At 36.3% G+C, this 24311-nt stretch overlaps 1 protein-coding gene across 1 annotated transcript; it reads left to right on the top strand.

Annotated features, from left to right (window-relative positions):
- Positions 1 to 648: 648 nt before the first annotated feature.
- On the top strand, positions 649 to 1869 carry LOC113350908. The gene is made up of 3 exons (XM_026595011.1): positions 649 to 952; positions 1359 to 1795; positions 1849 to 1869. Exons 1-3 carry the CDS (start codon positions 649 to 651, stop codon positions 1867 to 1869), a joined length of 762 nt encoding a protein of 253 aa, XP_026450796.1.
- The last annotated feature ends 22442 nt before the right edge of the window (positions 1870 to 24311 follow it).

The following is a 24311-nucleotide window of genomic DNA, read 5'->3' as shown; positions in this document are numbered from 1 at the left end:
TGATTACATTTGGAAAACAGACATGACACAGTTTTCGGTAAGTGTTATATGTCAGTTGGTTTAGGTTTTGTAAATTTATGGTAATGTAATTTAGATAAAACTTTGATGTAATCAAAATTGTCATGTGTAGCTATAAGTTACACATTTAAATGTGCTTGTGTAATTTATACTTACACATGCAAAAGATAACACAAGTGAATGCAACTATAGGTTATGTAACATATATATCCTGTTTGTATATATATCTTGTGCTTATGTAACTATAGGTTACACATTTTATATGTATATCCACTTTACATTAGATATATGTGTAACCTTTAGTTACACATATCCACTTTACATTAGATATATCTAATGTGCTTATGTAACTATAGGTTACACATATAAAATGTGCTTATGTAACTTTAAGTTACACATACAACCGAAAAATGTATATTTAGAATGTTCAACTGTTTTTTGCAATCTCTTTTTAACCTCTCCATCTGTTAATTGCAGCCAACTCCTAGCTTTGTGGCTGAGTTTTCACAGCTTGAGAAGCAGCTGGGTATATCAACCGTGGTACCCAGCAAGGACAACCTGCAAAGTTGGCTGAAAGCGCAAACTATTGAGAATAGCCATCTGAAAGAGCAACTGCAAGAAAAGAAAGCAATGCTTAAAGCAGTGTATGCAATTGCAAGAGAAGGGATATCAGAAGGGGACCTTTCAGGAACAGCGGAATTCAAGGTTCACAAATTTAGTTGCCAAATTATGCAAGCAATGGGTATTGATCCTTACAAAGTGACCCAGGAAGAGTTTATGCAACATGAAGATGATGTACATGGAGGTACTGAGCATGGAGCTACTGAGCATGAAGAAGAAGAGTTACAATTAGTTGAGACAGAGCAACAAGGAGATGGAAGTACTGAGCAAGAGAAAGAGAAAGATGACGCGGAAACTTCCTTCAATGAAGAATGTAAGTAGTTGTTCATTTTTAATATGCTTCTTTAACTTGATAGAGGTACCCAATTAGTTGACACTAAGGTCTTTGAACCTTTTTAATTTCATATTTTACTTGTTCATTTTTAACTTGCTTGTTTAACTTGATTAGACTTAATAAATGTTGAGTAAACTGATCATATGGATGTGTAATCCCTAGTTACACATGCCACATGCATGTGTAACTTCTGGTTACACTAGTTAGATGCATGTGTAACTCCATGTTACACTAGGTATCCATGCCATATTCATGTGTAACATGAAGTTACACATATTAGTTATCCAAGCCAGTCGATTACACATGATATATTCTTCTTGAAATTTTATTAAAAAAATTTAACATCATCATCATCATCCTAATTCTCGTTTCAATTCTTGTGCAGTTCCATGTATGAGCCTTGCAGCTGGAAATACGCCAACAATTCTGCAAGCTCAAACTGCTGCAGAGGGGCACAAAAGACCACTCAGGACATATAGTTCGAGTATGAAGAGTGTGACAACTTGCAAGACTCCACCAAAGAAAAGGCCTGTCGCAAAGCAAAAGCCCACTCCTACAAATAATGTAAATGAGGAGCAGAAGAAAGATGTTGAAGAGACACCTGTTACGGATGAGGCACAGAAGAAAGCTGCAGATGGTGGAGTTGTGGATGGGGCAGGTGATGATGTAGATGCAAAAGCCGTAGGTGATGATGTTACTGCAAAAGTCAATGAGGATACACCTGCAACTGTTGGTGACGGTTTGGTTATGACTGCTCCAACTCAGCCAACTCCTGGAACTTTTGATGACAGTTCTGCTTCAACACAGTTTGAGGACTCCATGGTGATAACTGCTACAACACCTCAAACACAGCCTGACAATGCTCAGACCTACAGGTTGGTGCAACTAGGAGCTAACCCTGATGATATGACGAATGTTGAAGTGAGTGAAATGATAGATGAGATCGTCAGCAACATTAACAAAACTGAACATGGACCCGCAGTGACGGAGAATGCAGAACCTACCTCAACTGGTAACCACTCTTCCGTTCTATGTTTTGTTTGTAATGGAAGTGTAACTTCAAGTTACACATTGTAAAAGGCATGTGTAGCTTGAGGTTACATACAGTGTGTTTTGTTTGTAATGGAAGTGTAACTTCAAGTTACACATTTTAAAAGGCATGTGTAGCTTGAGGTTACATACAGTACATTATTATTTTGGCTTGTGTAACTTTAAGTTACATACATGTGCTAATTTTACTGAGATTCTGCCTATATTTGTTTGCGCAGCTACAACGCAGGAAAACGTTTTTAGCCTTGGATTAGAAAAAACTCCAAAACCTGCAGGAGAGTTACTGAAGGAAGCTGCAAATACAATAAGAGAAAGGCAACCATCATTAATACAACAACGTGTGCTGAGGAATAGAAAAATCCCAACACAAGATCTGAAACAATATCAAAGAAATTCAAAGAGGATTAAGAAGACAGCTAATGAAGAAGAAATGGCCGCAGTTCCAGAAGTAGAAGAAGATAGAATGGCTGAGGTTGCTGAAGAAGATGATGGAACAATGAGAAACGATGTGAAAGGTTCAGAAGTTATCGAAAGGCTGGAAGGCGAGAAAAAGAATAAAGTGCTTGAATATTTCAATACTCATCCGAAAACGTAAGTAGCTTGACTCCAAGTAGGCTTGATTCTGTTATTGATTATTGTATTTTACTACTTGATTCTGTTATCTTGATTGATAATAGTTTACTTCTTTGTAATGCAGAGACATTACTTGGATGGAACGCAAAGAAGATGGTAGCGAGATGTTTGATATATCTGGAGAACTAATGATACAGCTTACAAAGAAAGAATCCTTCTTGGAGTCAGAATTCATCGACTTCTACATTAGCAGATTGAGGACGAAGATGAACTCTAACAGCAAGTATGACAAGGCGATATTCCTGTCGCCAAAAGCATACGTAAGTACTTCGATATATTTAAAATCTTATTGCATTTATAATGTGTAGTATATGTTGTAAGATTATGATAACATACTCAAGATTTTTTTCCAGTGTAAAACCCAAGGCCCTATGTGTAACTTCTGTTTACATAATCACTTGTTCATTTGTAACTTTTGATTAAAAATGTGAGTTTGACATTCCAAATGGTTTTTGCAGATCTCTTACTTGAAGGATTACGAAGAATTCAAGAAATTTTGGATTCCGAAGCTTGCGAAGGAGTATGTCAAGTACAAGAACGATGCAGTCAGACTTTTCGCCCCAATGTGCAACAACAACACACACTACACACTGCTGGAGTATGACTTGAGGAGCTCTAATCCTTGGTCCTACATGAACTCGTCAAACGTTAAGGAACTCAAGGGTGAACACCTTCTTCAAGCCAAGAAATATGCATTTGCAATTACTACAGAACTCAGACTCCGCTGTCCTTTTGCTCTTGGGATGAATGAAAATGCCAAGAATCTCAATGCGCCCCCACAAGGTACAATTCCTGACTGTCTTCCATGTGTATGCAATTACATGAAGATCAGGATGAAGAATAAACCACTTGACAAAAAATTAACCTCAACTATGATGCTATGGTGGACTGACAAGCTGAACCGCATGAGAGGAAGCATGCTATACAAGATTCTTTCGGATCCATCTAGAGATGTGTAAAGCAGTCATTAGGATTAGAAAAAATTCTATACTCGCAAATATGTTGTTAGCCACAAACAGATGTTAGACTTGGAAAATATGTTGTTAGAAACTTTTAAATTTCGTCAGTTAGTAGATTTTAGCAGTTCTTAGTTTTGCAAAATATTTTTGGGTTGAAATTCTTTGAATTAAAAACTTTTATCTTGTTAGAACTACTACTGCTGTGTGTACAGGTTTCAGAAAGTATGCAACAGGTTAAGTAACTACACATCTTAATTTGATGCAGAAAGTGTAACCTGAGTTTAGATATACATTTATCATGTGTAAGCTAATGTTACACATCCATATATTTGAGTGTAAACTGAAGTTACACAAGCCATTGATCGGATTTCCCAATAAATCAAAATAAAGTTACACCAGCATTTATCATGTGTAAGCTAATGTTACACATGCAATCACAGCAGTGTAACTTCCGGTTACACATCCATATATTTGAGTGTAAACAAAAGTTACAGAAAGCATTTGACCACTGATCAGACGTATACAATAAATCAAAAATAGAATAAAACGCATTTCAACTGTGAACTGACAAAATATAAAATCTGAATGAATCATCCTTACACATAATCAACGTTGAAGAAAAATAAAAACGTTTGGTCCATGAAAACCAACATGAAGAAAACTAAAAAAACAAATAATCAAAGATAAATAACAATCAAATCATTAGTTGCAGAAATGAATTTTGTTAGGCTCAAGCTAGTGGGGTGTGAACTTCCGAGGATTCCTGCAACCCGCCTTGTTGTGACCTGTTTCCTTGCAGTTGCTGCAATGAACTTTCCTCTTCACCTTCTTCTCGTGTTTACTTATAATCCTTTTCCCTGGTGGTCTACCTGGATGCTTCTTCACGGTAGGTGGGTTGACGGTGTCGTCTGGATGATATTCAACAGGCCTGTTGTAGTTGGGAATCGGTTGGATGGCATGCATATAAGTCTTCCTAAAATAGTCGCTTGTAAAATACGGTGAAATGAAATCAATAGCCTCACGTTTAATCTTGCGTATGGCTGCAAGAGCATGAGCACAAGGAAAACCATATACGCGCCACCTGGAAGAAAACAAAAAACAAATCAAAAATCAGTTAGTTGCACATACAAATCATAAAACACTCAAAATTAGCTAGCTACAGGTGCATGTACAGGATGTGTATCTTTAAGTTACACATATAAAATAAATTTGTAACTATTATTAACACATGCATATATCTAATGTAAAGTGGATATACACATTCTTAAACAAAAGAACATACAAAGAGAAGAAAAAAGCATAAGAAACCAAACCTTTGACAGGTGCAAGTCTCGTGTTCGAGGTCCACCATGTGAGACCTTTCACTAATAACTTCAAACACGGTAGGGCTAGCAACCAATACTTCCCAAGCCAAACCTTCATCTTGAAGAGCCACAAGCTTTTCTTCATACTCAGGGGTTAATGGAGTCATCATATTAGCACCAATTTCACGACGCTCCGCCATCAAACACATTATTTTCCTCCTAATCTGAAAAGGAGAAAAAAACTCATCAATGCATAAAGTGACAAAACATGAAATAAAAAGACAACAAAACACACACACACACACTCAATTAACCTGATCAAGAAGAGCAGATGCAGGCATCTTCTTGTGAACCAGAACCCAGCTATTGACTGATTCTGCTAGAGTACTAGATGTTCGTCCATACCGACAACCTTTGAAATAGGCATTCGCATATGCTTCAGGTGGGATTGTCTCGATGTAATCAGCCACCCAATCGCAGTTCAAATCTCTAATCTTCTGTATGGCTTTCGCATGGTTTTCAGGTGAGAGTGCGTATGTCGCCTCTCGGAAATGGTCCATCACAAGTGAGTACCTAGGATCTGTTGCAGTGATGGGTATATTCTTCGTCAAATGATAGTAGCAGAAGCTGTGGAACCCATCTGGATAAACAAGTGGAACACCTTGCAAGAGTCCTTCATGGCGATCCGAAAGGAAGGTGATTGGCCTCCCATCACCAACAACTTCTTTCAAATTCCTTAAAAACCACTCCCAGTTGTCGATCGTCTCAGAATCGACTAGTGCAAAAGCAAGGGGGAAAAATCCTACAAAAAAATTGTGCAGAATCGAAAGAATAATAAGTTTCACACATGCTAAAACAAATATGTAACTTAAGGTTACACATGCTAAAACAAATATGTAACTTAAGGTTACAGATGCTGTTTTCTTAGTTACACACTGAGTAAAGTAATGTGTAACTGAGAGTTACACATGTGTAACTGTTATTTATTTGTCAACTGAAGTTGTTCATAAAAAAAAAACACATAGAAAAAACATACCTTTACCACCATTGATCTCAGTAGCTGCCATCAAGCAACCTTTGAATGTACCAGTCAGGAAAGTAGTATCCAAGTATACCATTGGACGACAAAACCGGTACCCTTTGATGCATGCAGCAAATGCGATGAAAATCCGCTGGAACTGTTTATTTTCACGTTCAAACTTTATCACACTACCAGGGTTGGTTTCCCTTATATCATCAATATACCATACCAAGTGCGAGTAGGACTTGACATCGTCGCCATAAATCGTATCATAAACCTTTTCCCTAGCATTATATGCCTGGTAGTACTCCATGTTGATCCCATAGTTGGTCTGGAAATCAACAGCAATTTGCTTGGGCTTCTTGTGAGGATTTTTGCGAACTTCTTCCTCAATCAAACTAGACGAGAAGCTGGTGGAGTAAGTTTGGTTCAAGTTGCGTCCACCAGCACCACAAATGTGCTCAGGGTTATAAGACCTGACCTGAAGAGATTCATACAAAATATAAACAATTCAACCAAAACACAATATGGTGCCAAAAACATCATGTGTAAACCAAAGTTACACATACTGTAACAAAACATAACATATGCTAAGCATTAGATGACAGAACACGGAAAACCTACCTGAAACATTTCGTTCCTTTCATCGATAGAAGCTGCATGGAATTTCCAGCCGCATTTTTCATCTGCACACTTAGCCGTGAACCTAGAACGCTCATTGTGAGTTACAATCATTTGGAAACCAGTGCGAAGACGATACTTGGTAAAAGCAACCCTGACTTGCTTAACTCCTTCAACAAACACATGGCCAATATCACCAAGAACCTTGGGCCAACCATCCGATAACAAAGGTTTCGCTGGCTTACTTTTATCTTCCAAATACATTGCAACAGTAAGATTGTTTGTGGACGAAGACGTACTACTAGACCCATTAGAAATAGAAGAATCTGCCCTAGAGCTAGAGGAAGAGGCCACACGAGGAACATTTTGCAAGAAAATATCAACACTGGTCTTCTGTTTACTATTTGTGATAGATATAAGAGCTTGCAAAGAAAAAACACAGTCAAGCGGAAAATCTTTCCCACTTTCTCGAAAGAAGAAAGTAATACCAAGTGGAGTATACTGCTTCCATTCCTTGCAAACTTGTTTCTTAAACTCATCAAGTTTGATATCAGTATTAACACGCAGGGTAATGAAATCAGAAAAGTAGCGAACAACAGCAATGCAACTAACAGCAGCGCAACTAACAACAGCCATGACAACCTGAAAATATCAAATACACAATAAGAATATCAAAATTTGAAAACGAACGCAATTCACTCGGGGGCGTTGCCCCCTCGTGAGAAGTATATTCTATGCGGCAAGCTAAATATAAGTAAAAGATACAGATGATACAATTGTTTACAAATAAAACATGTTACAGGACATATATATGTAACTTCAACTTACACATTCTTAAAATACAACAGGATATATATGTGTAAACTAAAATTACACATGTTGTAACTAAAAAAACATCTGCATCTTCCTCACACATGCTTAAAAATACAAAGAGGATATATATGTGTAAAATAAATTTACACATGCTGCAACTAAAAAACATCTTCATCTTCTTTAAGCATGCTTAAAATACAACATGATATATATGTGTAACCTCAAGTTACACATATTGTAACAAAAAAAACAGCATGTATACAAATCAATTTGAAGTTGTTTTTTTGAAACAAAATTGTTTCTTCATACTTCTCTCAGTATAAACAAAAAGTAAAACAACAAATTAACAGATCGCACATGAAAGAACAACAAAATAATTCAAAAAAAAAATTGAAAACAGATCTGAAATCAAAAACAACATAAAATTCTTACCTAGATTTGTTGTTTTCTTTCTTCTGAAACAATGTTTATTTTGTTCCTCTTCTCAGTATCAAACAAACATGTGTAAGCATCAACAAAAACATGTGTAAGTATCAAAAGTGACAAAAATAGATCGAAACGGTAAAATCAAAATCAATTGAATTTGAAAACTAAATCGAAATCACAATTCGTACCTATTTTGATTTATGTATTCCCAACTGTCTTCTTCCTCTTCTCAGACTCAACAAATTCGAAGCAGAACAAAAATCGTAATCAGTAGAAGATCGAGATTCAAAAAATCGATGAGAAAACTAGTGAATCAAGCAACAGAAAAGCTAAAAACGAACAAACCTATTTGTTGTTCATCAATGCAGCTTCACTATCTCGTCAAATCTGAAAAACAGACGAATACACCTCAACGAATTGAGAGAAAATTCGTTTTCTTCTTCTTCTCGTTTATGTTGTTCTTCTTCTCGTTTTCTTCCTATCAAATTAACGAAAATCAGTATGAAACTATCAAAATTCACGAATTCGTCTGAAGAAAAATCTCCAATTCTGTTTCTGAACGAGAGCGGAGAGAAGAAAGAGCTGAATCTGATTTGGTTTTCAGTTTCTGGTAGGTATAAAACGTCTATAAATAGGGAAGGTTAATTTCGGTATTTTTACTTTTATTAAAAATCCTGATGACGTCAGCAATCCGGGAAAATTGAAAACCAGGCCCCAAAAAAAAAAATTCTGGGCCTAGAAATATCAAAAACGGAAAGTGTGGAGTTGAGGGTGTAAGATCCATTTTGTGGGGCTTGTATATGGTTGAACCCATATAGTAGGGGGTTCTAGTATTTTTCACATATAGGATTCTCAGTTAGTTGTTGGAGTCTACTGAGATAAAGGAAAAGAGTTTGTTGGAGGTTTTGATTAAGTTCTGAATTAAGATAAATTCAGGGAATGAATTGTAGGTATCGATAATAGTGTTGAACTAAGTTACAAGTTGTGGTAGTAATGTTCAAGTTACATGGGGTGCAAGGATTGTGATACTAGAACTGAGCTTGGTAGTTACAGGGTTTGGTTCACAAAATGGGTTTATTTGGGTTGAGATGGAATTTCAGTTAAGAGTGAATTGTAATCAAAAGGAGAGTTGCAGATGAGAGTTGAGTATTGTCATGGGTTGAGGCATTTTGGATATTGCAGCTACCGCTTTTGCAGGTAGGCTTAAATTACATTTGTATTTGTATTTTGATTTTGAAGTTGTTTAAGATTGAATGAATTGAGATTATGATGTTAAACGAATTGATATTGAGATAGAGTTGAAGTTTGTCTGCAGTAGAAGCATGCATGTTGGACATCCCAGTTAGTATACCAGACTTATCTGAATCAGTCTTGTAGACTGAGTTAACCCATTGAGTTCCCTATTTTGAACATAAGTTGGGTCGTTGACCGATTTCTAATTGACTTTGACCTTGACTATTGACCTAACCTTAGACGTTGACTGTTAGTTGACCTCTCTGACCAGATGTTGACCGTTAGCTGACCCAGATAGACTGGACCTTAGTTTAGTGGACTTGGGCTTAGGGCTAGTTTTACTAGTTCAATGTTTTGGACCTCTTGTGGTCCGAATTATCCTTTGGCTTCTTCTACAAAGATGTAGATATTCATAAGACTTAGCTAATAGACTATAAAACCAAACTAATTGAATTAGTAAACCTTAGATTTGCTAAAGATAGATAAATAAAAGGTGTAGAACCTTAAATGGGCCTGGAATCATTAGAAATACTTGTATGATTCTTGTGTGAGCCTTTTGGCTAGATTCTTAGACTTCTTGTGTGATTAACAGTTAGTCTATATTAACAACAATCGATTCAAAGGATGAACCAGTGGATCGTGGATCTCGAGGTAGGCGTGGCTTGTCATCAAAATAGGTGGGAATACTTTTAAATCTTTTGAAACCATTGTTTCTTTTACAAAAGTTTATGTTTAACAAACTCATACATTGTCAGTTTGTGCATTTCATGCATTGTTTAGTTTATATTATGATTGTTCTGTTGATTCTTTGAATCTTTCCATGAATTGGAAAGGACTTGTAATGTATGTCATTATGAATTGTTATGGGAAATGAGAATTTCCACATGTGGTATATAGGATACGCTCCTTCATTTATATCTACATGAATTCAGCTTTTATGCTTATTAGGTGTGGAAAAACCCGACATCAATATAGCTATGTAGGTGTGGAAAAACCCGGCATCACTAATATATATTGTTTGAAGAAGGAATTTTTCCATATACATGTTTGTGCATTACTAGTGACTTAGTCACTTTGTTGTTTTGGAAAACATGTATTGTTTTCCAAATCTTGCTCATGATTTCTTTAAAGTTGAATGTTATTCCTGCTGGCACCCCTTTTAGGGATGATGTGCTCATCCATTCCCACTTTCAGTTTTAGAGACAGATCAGAGTTGCTCAGCGAAAGCTTCGAGGAGTTGACTCCGTTAATTAGTTAACTTCTGCTATGTTTATTATGATGTTTATTCTGTTTGCAAACAGAATGACTATTGTATATGTATCATTTGAGAGAAGTTCTTGTATATATATTTCTGAGCGGGGTTAGTTTTGGGTTAAGTTTTATAACAGATTTCTTAATTGATTGTTTAAGTAAATGATTTAGATTCTTAGTGCCACTTTATTTAGTTAATCTCTTGGATTAGTCAGCTGCTAGCTTTGGGGGCGCTACAAGTTGCTTTTGTGGTTGTTCTTTTGTTCTTGCGAGAGGATGACAACACACTGGGGGAGAGTTTGATAGACACATTTTTGTGTCTACGTTGTCCTTAATTTCATGTATTGTTGGTACTCAATTTTTTGTACTTATTATGGTATTTTATGTGTTTTTAGGTATTTTTGGAAATAAACATTCTTGGAAAAATAGGCTCGAAAAGTCATCTAAAGCACCGGAAGGAACGCGTTATTCAGACTCTCACTTGTGGATAAGGGGATCCCAAATGATAAGGGGTACCCAAAGGATATTTGCACCCAAGCAGCTGATCAGAGACACCCCTCATGGCATTTGCTATTCGCACCCCAGGACCGGATAGGAGGCACCCATCTTCTTCTTCACGGGAAAGATATTTGGCGGGAAAAGAAATCTCAACTGTGTGAGATTCTGGTCATGATATTATGGGGATATTTGTGTCTTTAATACATGATTATCTTCTTACCATGATAGTAAGATTTTGTACGTGTCTTGAATGGAAGGAAATCATATACTTTTGGATATTTTCGAAAACAGGGAAGGAATTATTCACGGAATTAATTGAAGATATTCTCTTCATTATTTGGCTCAATTAAATGAGAAGATTTGGATATAACATACAACTCAGAAGACATGTGAAAATGGAGAGAAGATATTCCCGTGAAATACTTTCATTAACTGCAAAGATCTTTTGGAGTAATTGAGATGATTGTCAACCTAAGATTGGATTCACAGTATAAATAAGAGTGTCTTGGGGATGAGTGGTTATGGAGAGTTTGGGGATTGTTTAGAGAAAACCCAGTTTAATCATTATTTTCTCCCATTTCATCACTTGTAAACACTTTTGAGCAATGAAAAATTATTCTGAGTGTGTTTCCAATATTCGGAGCTAAACCCAATCCTTGGGGCTATGGAGGAAGCCGTTGTTTCGGTAAAAGTGATATATTTTTATTAATTAATTGCAACAACTCTGTTGTGATTTTTGCATTGAACTAAAAATTGTTTATATGATTTTGATTAGTTAGGTGTATTTTCTCTTGATAGAATATGCTTGCTTTAGGGTTTTGATATTCTATACTTGGATTAACATCTATTCTTTTGGAAATCTACATGTCTAGGCAATACTATTAGAATCAATCTGAATGTTGAGTTGCATAATTATTGTATTATTAAATCACTAATATCAACCAATGGTGGAATCCTAGTCCTATTCTCTCCATAATTTTCACAACATCTTTTTAATGTAGTTCGCCATTTTTATTTATTAAAAAAAATCTAAAAATCCGCTTTCACAAGTCTTGAACGAATCATACTACTACAACAACTTTGAAAACACATCAAATTTTTGGCGCCGCCGACGCGGACTTGTCTTTAGGCTAGAATTTTTAGATTTTTTTTTTAGGTTTTTTTTTATTTGTTCTTCTTTACGTTTTTGGGTTTTTGTCTTTTTCTTTCAGATTTTGGAATTTGGAGCGAAAGAAAATTTTTCCAAAGCTTTTGGTGAATACTTAAAGACTGGAGTAAAAGGCAAAGCGAAAGGAGCGAAAGAAGAAGATTTTTTTTATAAAAAAAAAAGAGAGGAAAAAAAAAAGACTTTTTTATTTTTGTAGATTTTTATTTTTTTAGACTTTCTTTTTCTTTTGCACTTTATATGTTTGGACTTTGGACTTTAAATTTTGGGACATTATTTTTAAACCCTACGGAAGGGTAGTTTAAATATAAACTGTTTGCATAGAAGGAAGGTGATTACGATATCACCTCGGCCCCTCGGGTTCGTACATGACATAGGAGTCGTGGCCCGAGTCGACTACAAAGGTTCATCCCCGTCTGGTACGGGAGGTAAGTTTGTCGAAACACTCGCGAATCCCCTATCAGCGAGTTAATGTCTTCCTTCGTATGCATATATGTTGAGGACTTGAAAACAGATACTTTAATTTCCTAGTAAAGGGCAAGGACTGGTCATACAAGATAAGGGTTCGGATTTCATCACCGTTCTCTTCTTGCCCGCCTTAGGAAAACGTCACCAAACGCGAACCTAAGCCTAACATTTTGACTAGAACGAGATCGATAGGGTAACGATCTTAACAGGAAAGTCATTCGAAAAATATTGGTTACTCTTTTAAGCATACTTCGAAGTTCTTGACGGTTTCTGTAAGTTGAATGCGTGACTGCGCCGCCTTGTAATACCGGTGAGGCCTTGGGTATCAAAGCTCCACCGAGCTTCCCTCGCCTCTATTCAACTTACTTTAACTCGGATTGATTCCAGAGGGGTTTGCTTAAATTGTACCGAATTCCCGTTCGAAGGATTAGAAGCTGGTCTAGAAACAATCTAAGTGGAGTCATCATTCTTTTTGTTTGCTAGAAATCAGTTGGTTTGCTGTGGTGGAGTCATCCTTGTTTGTGTTTGCATAGAACATCCCTTCCTTTTTAGGGATTTTCTTTTTGATTTTGTTTTTCTAGTGTATGCCCGAAGTTTTTAAACGGGCTTGGAAAAGAAACACTCTAGGTCGTTTGATTAGTGAAAAACCTAGTAGTTCTTCTTGTGAAGACGGGGAACTCGAAGACTCTTCTTTTGATAGCCCCGTTTTTGGAAACTTCAGTTTTGAGAATCTGTCTCTTTTTGAGGAAAGTACCCCTAGTACTCCTAGTCCTTTGGTAGTGCCAGAAATGGCAACTTTGAAAGCTTTGCTAAACCCAACTAGGACCTCTCGTACGTCTTGTATCAAGTTAGCTGAAACCGAGGCAAATTATGAACTGAAACCTGGGACTTTACAGATGCTCCCAATGTTTTTAGGGAAGGAGAATGAGAACCCCTATTTTCATGTTAGGGAATTTAAGGAAGTTTGTAGTACTCTGAAAATTAAAAACCTAAGTGATGATGCGTTGAAACTTAGGTTATTCCCCTTTTCCTTAAAAGATAAAGCCAAATCTTGGCTGTATAGTTTGGACTCTGAGTCAATTGAAGCCTATGACCAACTTACTTCTGCCTTTATACATAAGTTTTTCCCAAGGCATAAAACATCGTCTATTAGGACACAAATATGTACTTTTGCCCAACAAGAGGGAGAATATTTATATAGGTACTTAGAAAGGTTCAATGACTTGATATCTCAATGTCCTCATCATGGTTTGGAGAAGGTTAGGTTAGTTCAGATCCTCTACGAGGGTTTAGATTATTCAACAACAACCATGGTTGAGTCCTTATGCACAGGTGGGTTTGAGAATAAAACTGTTGATGAAGCGATGACATTTTTAAATGAAATCGCAAATAAGACCCAACAACGGGAAAATAGTAGGGAACCCCAGAAAACAATTCTTTTAAGTAGAGGAAATGTTAATAGGGTAAAAGGATCTTATGAGTCAGATGCCAAAATAGCATCTATAGACAAAAGGTTAGAAGCCTTAGAATTAGGTCATTCTAGTGGTAGTAGTGGAAGAAATGAGCCTTTTTGGGAAGGCCATGTTGTTGAAGAGCAAGCCAATGCTCTTTATAACAACACTAGGTTTGATAATCAACAGAAGTTTGACCCACATTAAGAAACCTATAACCCTGACTGGAGAAACCATCCAAACCTTTCTTGGTCCAAGGGCCAGAATCAAGGTCAGTCTAGTAATGCTCAGGTCCCCCCAGGTTTTGGCTATACTAAGAATCCTTCAGCTCCGGCACAGTTTCAGAACCCTTCGGATAAGAAGATTATGAGTTTAGAAGAGTCTCTTGCTTTGTTAACTCGTAACGTTGTGCAGTTTCAGCAATCTGTTGCTCAAGGTTTAGAAGAAAATAAGAGAATAGGTCAGGCTAAGTCTCAGGATATTTCCAAGTTGAAAACCCAGGTTAGTCAGATAAATGATACATTTAGAGAAAAAGGAAAGTTTCCTAGTCAACCACAACCCAACCCTAGGGGAGTCCATCAAATATCTTTAGCTGGTGAGAAATCATCAAACCATGTGAACTCGATAACAACCCTTAGGAGTGGTAAAACGGTAGACAATAAGGTAGCCATTCCTAGTGGACATACTGTAGTTCCACCTTCTACTTCCCAAGAGGAGCCCGTAGACGAGGAAACTGAAACAGTCTCTAAGGATTCCCAAGAAATTCCTGATAGGTCTACCTTTGTGCCTAGATCCCCATATCCTCATTTGTTAGCCCCAACAAAGAAAGAGAGTCGACTTTCAACGAGATAATGGAAACATTTAAGCAGGTGAACATCAACATTCCGCTATTAGAAGCAATTAGGCAGATGCCTGCTTATGCCAAGTTCCTTAAAGATCTTTGTACACGAAAGCGTAAGCTTAATGTCCATAAGAAAGCTTTTTTAGCTGGTCAGGTAAGTTCCATTCTTCTGAACCAAACACCCCTTAAGTATAAGGATCCTGGATGCCCCACCATATGTTGTGCGATTGATAATCACATGGTCGATAAAGCTTTACTTGACTTAGGAGCTAGTGTTAACTTACTCCCGTATCATGTATACACCCAGCTAGGTCTTGGTAAGTTAAAACCGACCAAAATGACACTACAATTAGCTGATAGGTCTGTCAAAGTCCCTCGTGGTGTCATAGAGGATGTTCTGATTGAGGTTAATAAGTTTATTTATCCTGTGGATTTCTTCGTTCTAGACACCCAGACTGTTCAGGACCCAAGTCGTCAAATCCCAGTGATTTTAGGTCGCCCATTTTTAGCCACAGCTAACGCTGTCATCAACTGTAGGACTGGGATTATGAACATATCCTTTGGTAGTATGACCACTGAACTAAATGTCTTTAATGTTACTAGACAACCTTCTGAGAATGATGATTTAGAAGAAGTGAATATGATTAGCACTTTAGTTCAGGATTTGGTTCAGGATAATTGGCTTGACACTTTACTGGTAGATTCTTTAGATGATTTTGAGGAAACCATTCTCTTAGATCAGATATGTGATCAATCTTTAGAAGAAGCTCTTGAGTATTTTAAAGATTCTATGGACCCAGAAATTCAGGCAATAGTTTTAGGTTTTTCTGAGAATAATGATGACCCTAAGTTTGGGGGTAGAAAACTAGAAGAATCTCTTGAGTATTTTAAGGACTATGAAGATCCGGAAATTCAAGAAATAGTTAGAGGTTTATCTGTGAACCCTAAGCTCGGGGGTAGTGATGGTTCTTGTGATTGTATTGTATCCCTAATTAGAGTCCCTAACTTGGGACTCGAGTCTTTTCAGACTCCGCAACCCGATCCTCCTGATACTGTCCAGGAGGTAACCCAGGTATTAGAGACCCGTTTTTCGGATGAATCTATTTATTGAGACACACATATGAAGTTCAATTACGCGCCGTAGATAAACCCAGTTGTCTTGACAGAAACCTTAGATGAGGACGTGCTCCTTCTTTTCATTTTTCTGAATCAGTGCAGTTGTCTCATACTGGTGTCAGCTCTATTTGATCTTATGGACCCACAATTGTTTCGTCTATTGATATATGGCTTTGGAAGGTGACAATCCTTTTTGAGGTATTTGATGTCTAGCTAAAAACTTTAAATTTATCATTTCCTGGGAGGTACTCATGCTTACGGTAATATCCTTCCTTATTTCTTTTTACATCCATCAAGTGGTAGCAGTTTTTTATTGTTCATGCTTTTAATTTCATCTTTAGAACATTGAGGACAATGTTAGATTTAAGTTGGGGGTGGGGAAGAAACTTTTTGTTAGCTCTTAGCTACAACAAATAAACTCCAGATCCTAGAAATTTATGCTTATTAAGGTTGGCACTAACCAATCTAAGTGGATGGGAACATCTTGGTTGTAGGAGTTGAGGAACCAATCTGATTAGATGGAAACATCTAAAGAGTCTATTCATAAAGCACATATATCAGGTGTTAGAATTAAAAAAAAAAAATGGTAGTTTCGCCATATCTCGTTGAATCCTAATCCTTCTGTTTTTATTTTTTAAGTGATTTGGTGGGTCACACGATTCAAGTTTTTACTTTTGATACCAACATAAAAAAATAATAATAAAAAAAAAGACCAGACCATTAGACCAACCGGAATAAATTCAATAAAGTCGACCACTTGTGCCCTTGTATATGCCAGTTGTGTTGACCTAGAGTTAGGTTTATCGACCACTGGTCCCCTTGTATATGCCAGATGTTATGATATTAGTCAGACCGGTATCTCAGTCCATTAGGATAGGTTCACCTTGGCAGAGGCCTTCAGACAGATATGGGAAACACCGTTGACTTTTAACCATCTCTTTATCCATCTTCTTAATGTGATTGGTTGACTCCGGTTATGATGTACAGAAACTATCTGAGTAGAGCTCTGTCACTTATATATGAATTTTAGTATGCTGAGTGCAAACTCGTGTACAACAATTGGAATTTCGCATCAGGGTACTTCCTCATATAGTCAATGATTGTATGCCAACCAAGGAGATTCTTTAGTGCCTTCCAAGGTTCTGCGTAGATAGCTAGGGTCTGGAGTAAAGGTTTTGTGGGTACACCTCTGGTAAACCTTCCGGAGACAACACTCCGCCACTAGGGCCACCTAGCGGTTTAACGGCTTGCTGCACGTGCTAAGGTGTAGTCATTTTTATTTTCTAGATTTGCTCGAGGACTAGCAAATAATAAGTTTGGGGGTATTTGATATATACATTTTTGTGTCTACGTTGTCCTTAATTTCATGTATTGTTGGTACTCGATTTTTTGTACTTATTATGGTATTTTATGTGTTTTTAGGTATTTTTGAAAATAAACATTCTTGGAAAAATCGGCTCAAAAAGTCGTCTAAAACACCTGAAGGAACGTGTTATTCAGACTCTCACTTGTGGATAAGGGGCGCCCAAATGATAAGGGGTACCCAAAGGATATTTGCACCCAAGCAGCTGATCAGAGACACCCCTCATGGCATCTGCTATTCGCACCCCAGGACCGGATAGGAGGCACCCATCTTCTTCTTCACGGGAAAGATATTTGGCGGGGAAAGAAATCTCAACTGTGTGAGATTCTGGTCATGATATTATGGGGATATTTGTGTCTTTAAGACATGATTATCATCTTACCATGATAGTAAGATTTTGTACGTGTCTTGAATGGAAGGAAATCGTATACTTTTGGATATTTTCGAAAACAGGGAAGGAATTATTCACGGGATTAATTGAAGATATTCTCTTCATTATTTGGCTCAATTAAATGAGAATATTTGGATATACCATACAACTCAGAAGACATGTGAAAATGGAGAGAAAATATTCCCGTGAAATACTTTCATTAACTGCAAAGATCTTTTGGAGTAATTGAGATGATTGTCAACCTAAGATTGGCTTCACAGTATAAATAAGAGTGTCTTGGGGATGAGTGATTATGGAGAGTTTGGGGATCGTTTAGAGCAAACCTGTTTTAATCATTATTTTCTCCCAATTCATCACTTGTAAACACTTTTGAGCAATGAAAAATTATTCTGAGTGTGTTTCCAATATGCGGAGCTAAACCCAATCCTTGGGGCTATGGAGGAAGCCGTTTTTCAGTAAAAGTGATATATTTTTATTAATTAATTACAAAAACTCTATTATGATTTTTGCATTGAACTAAAAATTGTTTATATGATTTTGATTAGTTAGGTGTATTTTCTCTTGATAGAATATGATTGCTTTAGGGTTTTGATATTCTACGCTTGGATTAACATCTATTCTTTTGGAAATCTACATGTCTAGGCAATACTATTAGAATCAATCTGAATGTTGAGTTGCATAATTATTGTTTTATTAAATCACTAATATCAACCAATGGTGGAATCCTAGTCTTATTCTCTCCATAATTTTCATAACATCTTTTTAATTTAGTTCGCTATTTTTATTTATTAAAAAATCTAGAAATACGCTTTCACAAGTCTTGAACGAATCATACTACTACAACAACTTTGAAAACACATCAGTGTTCTTATTTGAACTTTCACTTAATGATATATCTTTCTGGGGAGTAGTGGCTGTAGAAATTGAGGTAGTGAATTTGTTAGTTAATCGTTTTCCTATTTAAGAAAAGCATGTTTATATTGCATATATTTTGCTTTTGCTTAACAAAATTTCAGTACAGTTGATATGTTTCATTATATTATGTATGGATTGTTTATGTGATTCAATTGTTTCCGGTTAAGAAAAACTGTGTCAATATATTTGACTTATTGTTGGGTATCAAGTGTTTTTGCTTAACAAAATTCGGTGCAATTGCGGTGCTATAATATTTATATTTGTTCAATTTCTTCCGGTTAAGAAAATAATTGTGCAAGTCAATTTATTTTGGTTTGTATCTATTGTTTGTGGCTTAAAAAAAATAAGGGTCATTTGTTTAGTCCAATTGATTAGGGATAAGAGAAACTAAGTTAATCCTGATCTTAGTCAGACTTACCAATTAAAGGATTCGGTTATTCAAATCTAATGGAATGCCTTGACAAGAAAAACTAGTTAACTAACCTAGTGTTTTTCTTGTCTAAAGGGAAAGGTTTAAATTATTGTCTGAATAATTAGAGCCTGATGAGTAAAATAAAGTTAATTCTAATCTTTATTTTAGTCTTATCGAAACAAGCGATTGTACATACATAAACGGTCCAACAAGGGAACTGAGTATCTTAGTCGAATTGTTGGATTTTAGGGAAAATTTCCTCGGGAAATTTTTTCCTTGATAACATATTTAAACTAAATTACTTTGGTAGTTTCGGTTGTAATATTGGTTATCGAAAATGGTATGTAAAACCTTCGTGCTTAACTCTTATAGTTGTATACAAGTCTTTTAGATTTATAAGATCCTTTCGGTTTTTCCTTTATTTGATCGAACTTTTGTCATTTTGTGACAAAAAGGTGGAGAAATATATGGAGTAAACAAGTGATTTTTAATCACTAGGAAAGGACAATTGTGCTTAAAACGTTATATCTAACGAAAGAGTAAAGCATTGACTAAGGGGGAGAAACATATCATATTGTTGTGTAGTAATACTTACTACAAAAGGGGAATAACAAAGATGTTCGTATTGAATGTTTACCTAACTTTCCTTTAGGGGGAGTAAAATCTTTTGTTATTCATATGTCAATAGCGGGATTTATTGATTGAATATATACAGGTTATTGTGCTGTTGAAACTTGGAATCAAGCGTATGAAGAATGAGTTATTTTGTAATTCGTTTAGCTCCATATTTCATAAGAGTTTTTTCACTGCAATTGACAAAGAGGGAGATTGTGAAGCACAGCTCGGTTGATCTCACCGAGTGTTGGTATGTCAAGTTTGGTTGTCATATTTTAGTATCAAAACTCATATAGAGTTACTTGATTAAATACTAGAGTCAACTTCGTTTAGGTTAGACTAGAAATTCTAGTAATGTTGAGACATACAAGTATTACTCCGAAGACCTGAAGAATGTGACGAAGTAACGAACTCCAACGACGACATCATCCTACCACTTGAGGTTAGTAATACTGACTTGAACTGGTTTCATTCCTAACGTATCTTTCAAGTCGTGCATATTGAAAACATAATTGCGAAGCTGTATATATTATATATATTGTATACTATACTATAGTGATGTGACATGATCATAATAGTATTATCATAGTATAAAGAAATTAGACTACGAAGTATACTGCTTATCTTTTGAACTTCGTAGATATGACATCGACATAATATTGTACATATTATTATTGTTAGAGAATTGCTCGGTCGAAATCGCATGCCTTGCTATCTCAAGCATGTTTGTCAATTTTAGTTGTCAAAACTATATGTCTTGATTTCTAGACTACTTATAACTAAGTACCGGACTAGGACAGTTAAGTGTAGTTGAGATCCAGACTCCACGGCGATCATCTTACGAAGACGAAGAACTACTCAAGGAACCAGTGGAACTTCATCCGACTAAAAGGTATATGGAGACTTGAACTTATCTATCACTCAAAAGTCTACCTATCTATCTCCTATTCTTGAGACAAAGTCGTATAAGTATGATAGTTTTCATACATACACATTTGCTATTTCGAGTCGAGTTTACTCGCCTATCTTTTTCTCGAAATATGTGTTGGTAAGCTTTCGCTTTAACCACTTTTCAACTTAACCCGTGACGAAATTCATGATGACGTTTCAATATTTAAAATAGCTTTGATGACGATAGTTGTGAATAACGACTGTTATAACATTATAAAAGAATGTTTCAATGATTGAAATGTAGAGTTGAGATTACGTAACCAACTATGGATATAAGCATATATAGTGTGTTCTCACATTAGTGTATAAATCCATGTGCCGGAAACCAAGTGTGTGCATATGTGTGCGTACGGTATTGGTGAAGGAGACAGGTTGGGTACGTGTACCAGCGGAAGTTTTTGAACCGAAAATTTCTGCTGAGTTTGTAAGTTTGCAAACTGTTAAACCAGTCACCTTAGGTATGCATACCCGTACGCGTACCCACGGAAGTTTTCGAACGGAAAATTTCCACTGAGTTTGTAAACTCAAATCCGATATCTATGGTACGCATACGGGCTGGTTATATTTCTCAAATCGTAAGTTCATGAACTTAAACAATAAATCAATAAGGAATGCAATCTTTGCAAACCGTGGTTATATTGTTCATGAATTGATTCAAGTGAATCAAACCGATTTTGTTTCAATTGTGTCTATTCATAAAGACCTAAGCAATTGAACAACTCTTCAACTAGTTCTTTTGAAGTCATTTGAACTAGTTGTGAATAAGATGAACACGGTTAATATGAAAGTGCTCATATGGCTAACGATTGGTTAATTATTTGTGAATCAACTAAGTGTACACGTTTAGGTACGGTTACTCAAACCTAAGTGAACTACATTTCATTTGTGTGTGACAATCTAAGTTTCGATCTAACGGTTGAAAGATATTAGTTTGGTTAAATCAGTTTTTTCATCTAACGGTGAATATTGAATGCTTTGTTACCAAGGTAACTTAGATTGCAAACCCTGATTTGAAAACTATATAAAGGAGAAATCTAGCAACTAGAAAAACTAATCCCCACACCTCATGTGTGATAATAGTTGGTTTTGCTAGAGTCGGTTCTCCCTTAACCTTAGGTTTCTTCTCGAGACCCTGTAGGTTAACGACTGAAAGACTTCATTGGGATTGTGAAGCCAGACGAAACTACTTCTCTTGTAGTTGAGTGATATGATCTTGCCACTTTCTATCGTACAAGTTCAATTGAATAATTGACTTGAGATTATATCTCCGATAGGGAAAGATAAAAAGAAATCACAAACATCTTCGTCTCATCGTTTTCGCTACCATACGATTTAGATTATTGTGAGGTGATTGATAATTTTAGGCTGTTCTTCGGGAATATAAGTCCGGGTTATCGATTGGTTCCTTTTCACCTTGATTTTATCAAAAGACGGAGCAAAACTCTTAGGTTTATCCGTGGGAGACAGATTTATCTATTATCATAGACTTTTCTGTGTGATACAAATTTTTTTAATAAAGTCTTCAACTTTGGGTCGTAGAAACTCTTGGTTGTGGGTGAGATCAGCTAAGGGAATCAAGTGCGTAGCATCCTATTGGAATCAGAGGCGTAAGGTTCGAAACTGTACCTTGAATCAGTGTGATATTGATTAGGGTTCAACTACAGTCCAGACCGAAGTTAATTTGTAGTAGGCTAGTGTCTGTAGCGGCTTAATACAGTATGGTGTTTAATCTGGACTAGGTCCCGGGGTTTTTTTGCATTTGCGGTTTCCTCGTTAACAAAATTTCTGGTGTCTGTGTTATTTATATTCCACATTATATTTTGTTATATAATTGAAATATCACAGGTTGTGCGTTAAGATCAATCAATTAGAATATCCGACCTTTGGTTGTTGATTTAAATTGATTGACACTTGGATATTGGTCTTTGGTACCATCCAGTTTATCTCTCTAGTATTTGATAAAGACTCGCATATTTCCATTTGCTTGAGTAAAGATCAAATCGAGTGATTGGGATATTAACTCTTTGATATACTTTTATCTAGATTGAGTCTGACTGTCTAGTTGATTCTCTAGAAAGTATATTGGAGTTAATCCATACATATTTCTGATCGAAATATTGGGTGAGGTTGCTAGACCCCCGTTTTTTCAATTGGTATCAGAGCAGGTAAACATGTTTAAGACCTCAAAAGTATGTGTTTGTAGCAATCTGACTTTATGGACAGAGGTGCTATCTTTATTAACGTACCACCAGTCTTCGATGGCTCAAACTACTTATGGTGGAAAATTTCTATGTAAGCTTTTCTTCAATCACGTGATTTTCAATCATGGGTATATGTAGTTAATGGCTATGATGCTCCCATTGTGGAAATAGGTAACGTTATTGTTCCAAAGAATATTGGCGAATACGATGTTGATGAGATACTTGCTGCAAAGCAAAACTCCGACGGTTTGAATGCCATCATACATGCCATTAACCCAAATCTTCATCACCATGTGTCAAATTGCACTAGGTATAAATATACGTGGAATATCTTAGAAACCATATTCGATGGAAATACCAGTGAAAAGGAAGCCAGGATTCAAAATCTAAATTCCGATTGGGAAAACCTTCGTATGGCAGATGAAGATTCATTTGATGAGTTTAATCACAAAGTGTCTGAAATTGTTAATGCATATTTTGCATTGGGTAAGACTATTCCTGAAAAGGACAATGTAATGAAAATTCTCAGATTGCTGCCATCTAGATACGACTCTAAGAAGCATGCCATCATTGAGGGAAATAACCTTGATACCCTCTCCAGAAATACTCTGGTTGGGAAGATAAAGATCTTTGATCATGAAAACTCGTCCAAATCCAAGGATGTGGTGTTCAAAGCACTGAAGACACAAAATTACTTGATAAAAGTAAAAATGTGTATATCTCTAAAGATGATCGCTCTGAGACGGATTCATCAGATGAAGATCTTGAAAAATCGGTCTCGAGGATCACAAGACAGTTTAGGGATCATCTGTTGAAGAGAAGTAAACGGTTCTCCAGAGATAAGCCAAAGGCATCAGTCAAACCTCATAATCGTATTCCTCCTAAAAACAGGGACACTGATGAAACTGATGACGAGGATATGCCTCAGTGCTTTAAGTGTAAGGGTTTTGGTAATTTTGCAAACGAGTTCCCAAATCGTTGAAAATACACTAGGAACAAAGGTCTTGCTGCGACAGTTGATGAGATGTCTGACAATTATGATTCTGATGAAGACAAAAAATCAAGTGTTGCTCTACTATGTGAAAATATTGATTTTGATAATTGTAGCAATACATACATCAATCTTGATAATCTTTTAGAAAAGAACCCAATCAAGATGGAAGAATCAATTGACCCTTCTTTTGGAAACTCTGTGTTTAATGTTTCATGATCTACTTTGTGCCTAGCAGCTTGCACTTCACAGGTGCTTGAATCATCTTATGCGTTGACATGCTCCTATTGTTCTCTAAAGGGTCATGAACTTTCAAAGTGTTTCAAGTACAAACACAAGATGAGATATGTCAACAAGCTTCAACGAAGAGCAGATCGTCTAGCTACCAAGCTTAAATTAGTAGAGAAAACAACTGAGGTATGTAAGATCTTATCTTCATCGAATAAATTAGTTTCCAAAGATAGATTTAGACCATTAGAGAAGAAAACATGGTCTAAACATAAGGAAAGGCAGGTTTCCATGAATTCCAACCAAAAGGGTCATGGTGGACAAATTGTTGTTCACCACAGCACAACTTGATTGTGTTGTCATGTGCATCTTGTCTCATGTGCCTGTTCAAAAGAGACAAGATCTTGCACACCTCAGGCTT

Source organism: Papaver somniferum, chromosome 2 (assembly GCF_003573695.1).
Source record: "Papaver somniferum cultivar HN1 chromosome 2, ASM357369v1, whole genome shotgun sequence".
In the NCBI taxonomy this organism is placed as follows: Eukaryota; Viridiplantae; Streptophyta; class Magnoliopsida; order Ranunculales; family Papaveraceae; genus Papaver; species Papaver somniferum.
Note: the sequence above shows the minus strand (reverse complement) of the source record. Positions and strands in the feature narration are given on the sequence as shown.

Coding starts and splice junctions, on each gene's coding strand:
- LOC113350908 (XM_026595011.1), top strand. CDS start 649: ATGCTTAAAGCAGTGTATGCAATTGCAAGAGAAGGGATATCAGAAGGG. Junction 953..1,358: donor AACTTCCTTCAATGAAGAAT/GTAAGTAGTTGT, acceptor ATTCTTGTGCAG/TTCCATGTATGAGCCTTGCA. Junction 1,796..1,848: donor CACAGTTTGAGGACTCCATG/GTGATAACTGCT, acceptor TCAGACCTACAG/GTTGGTGCAACTAGGAGCTA.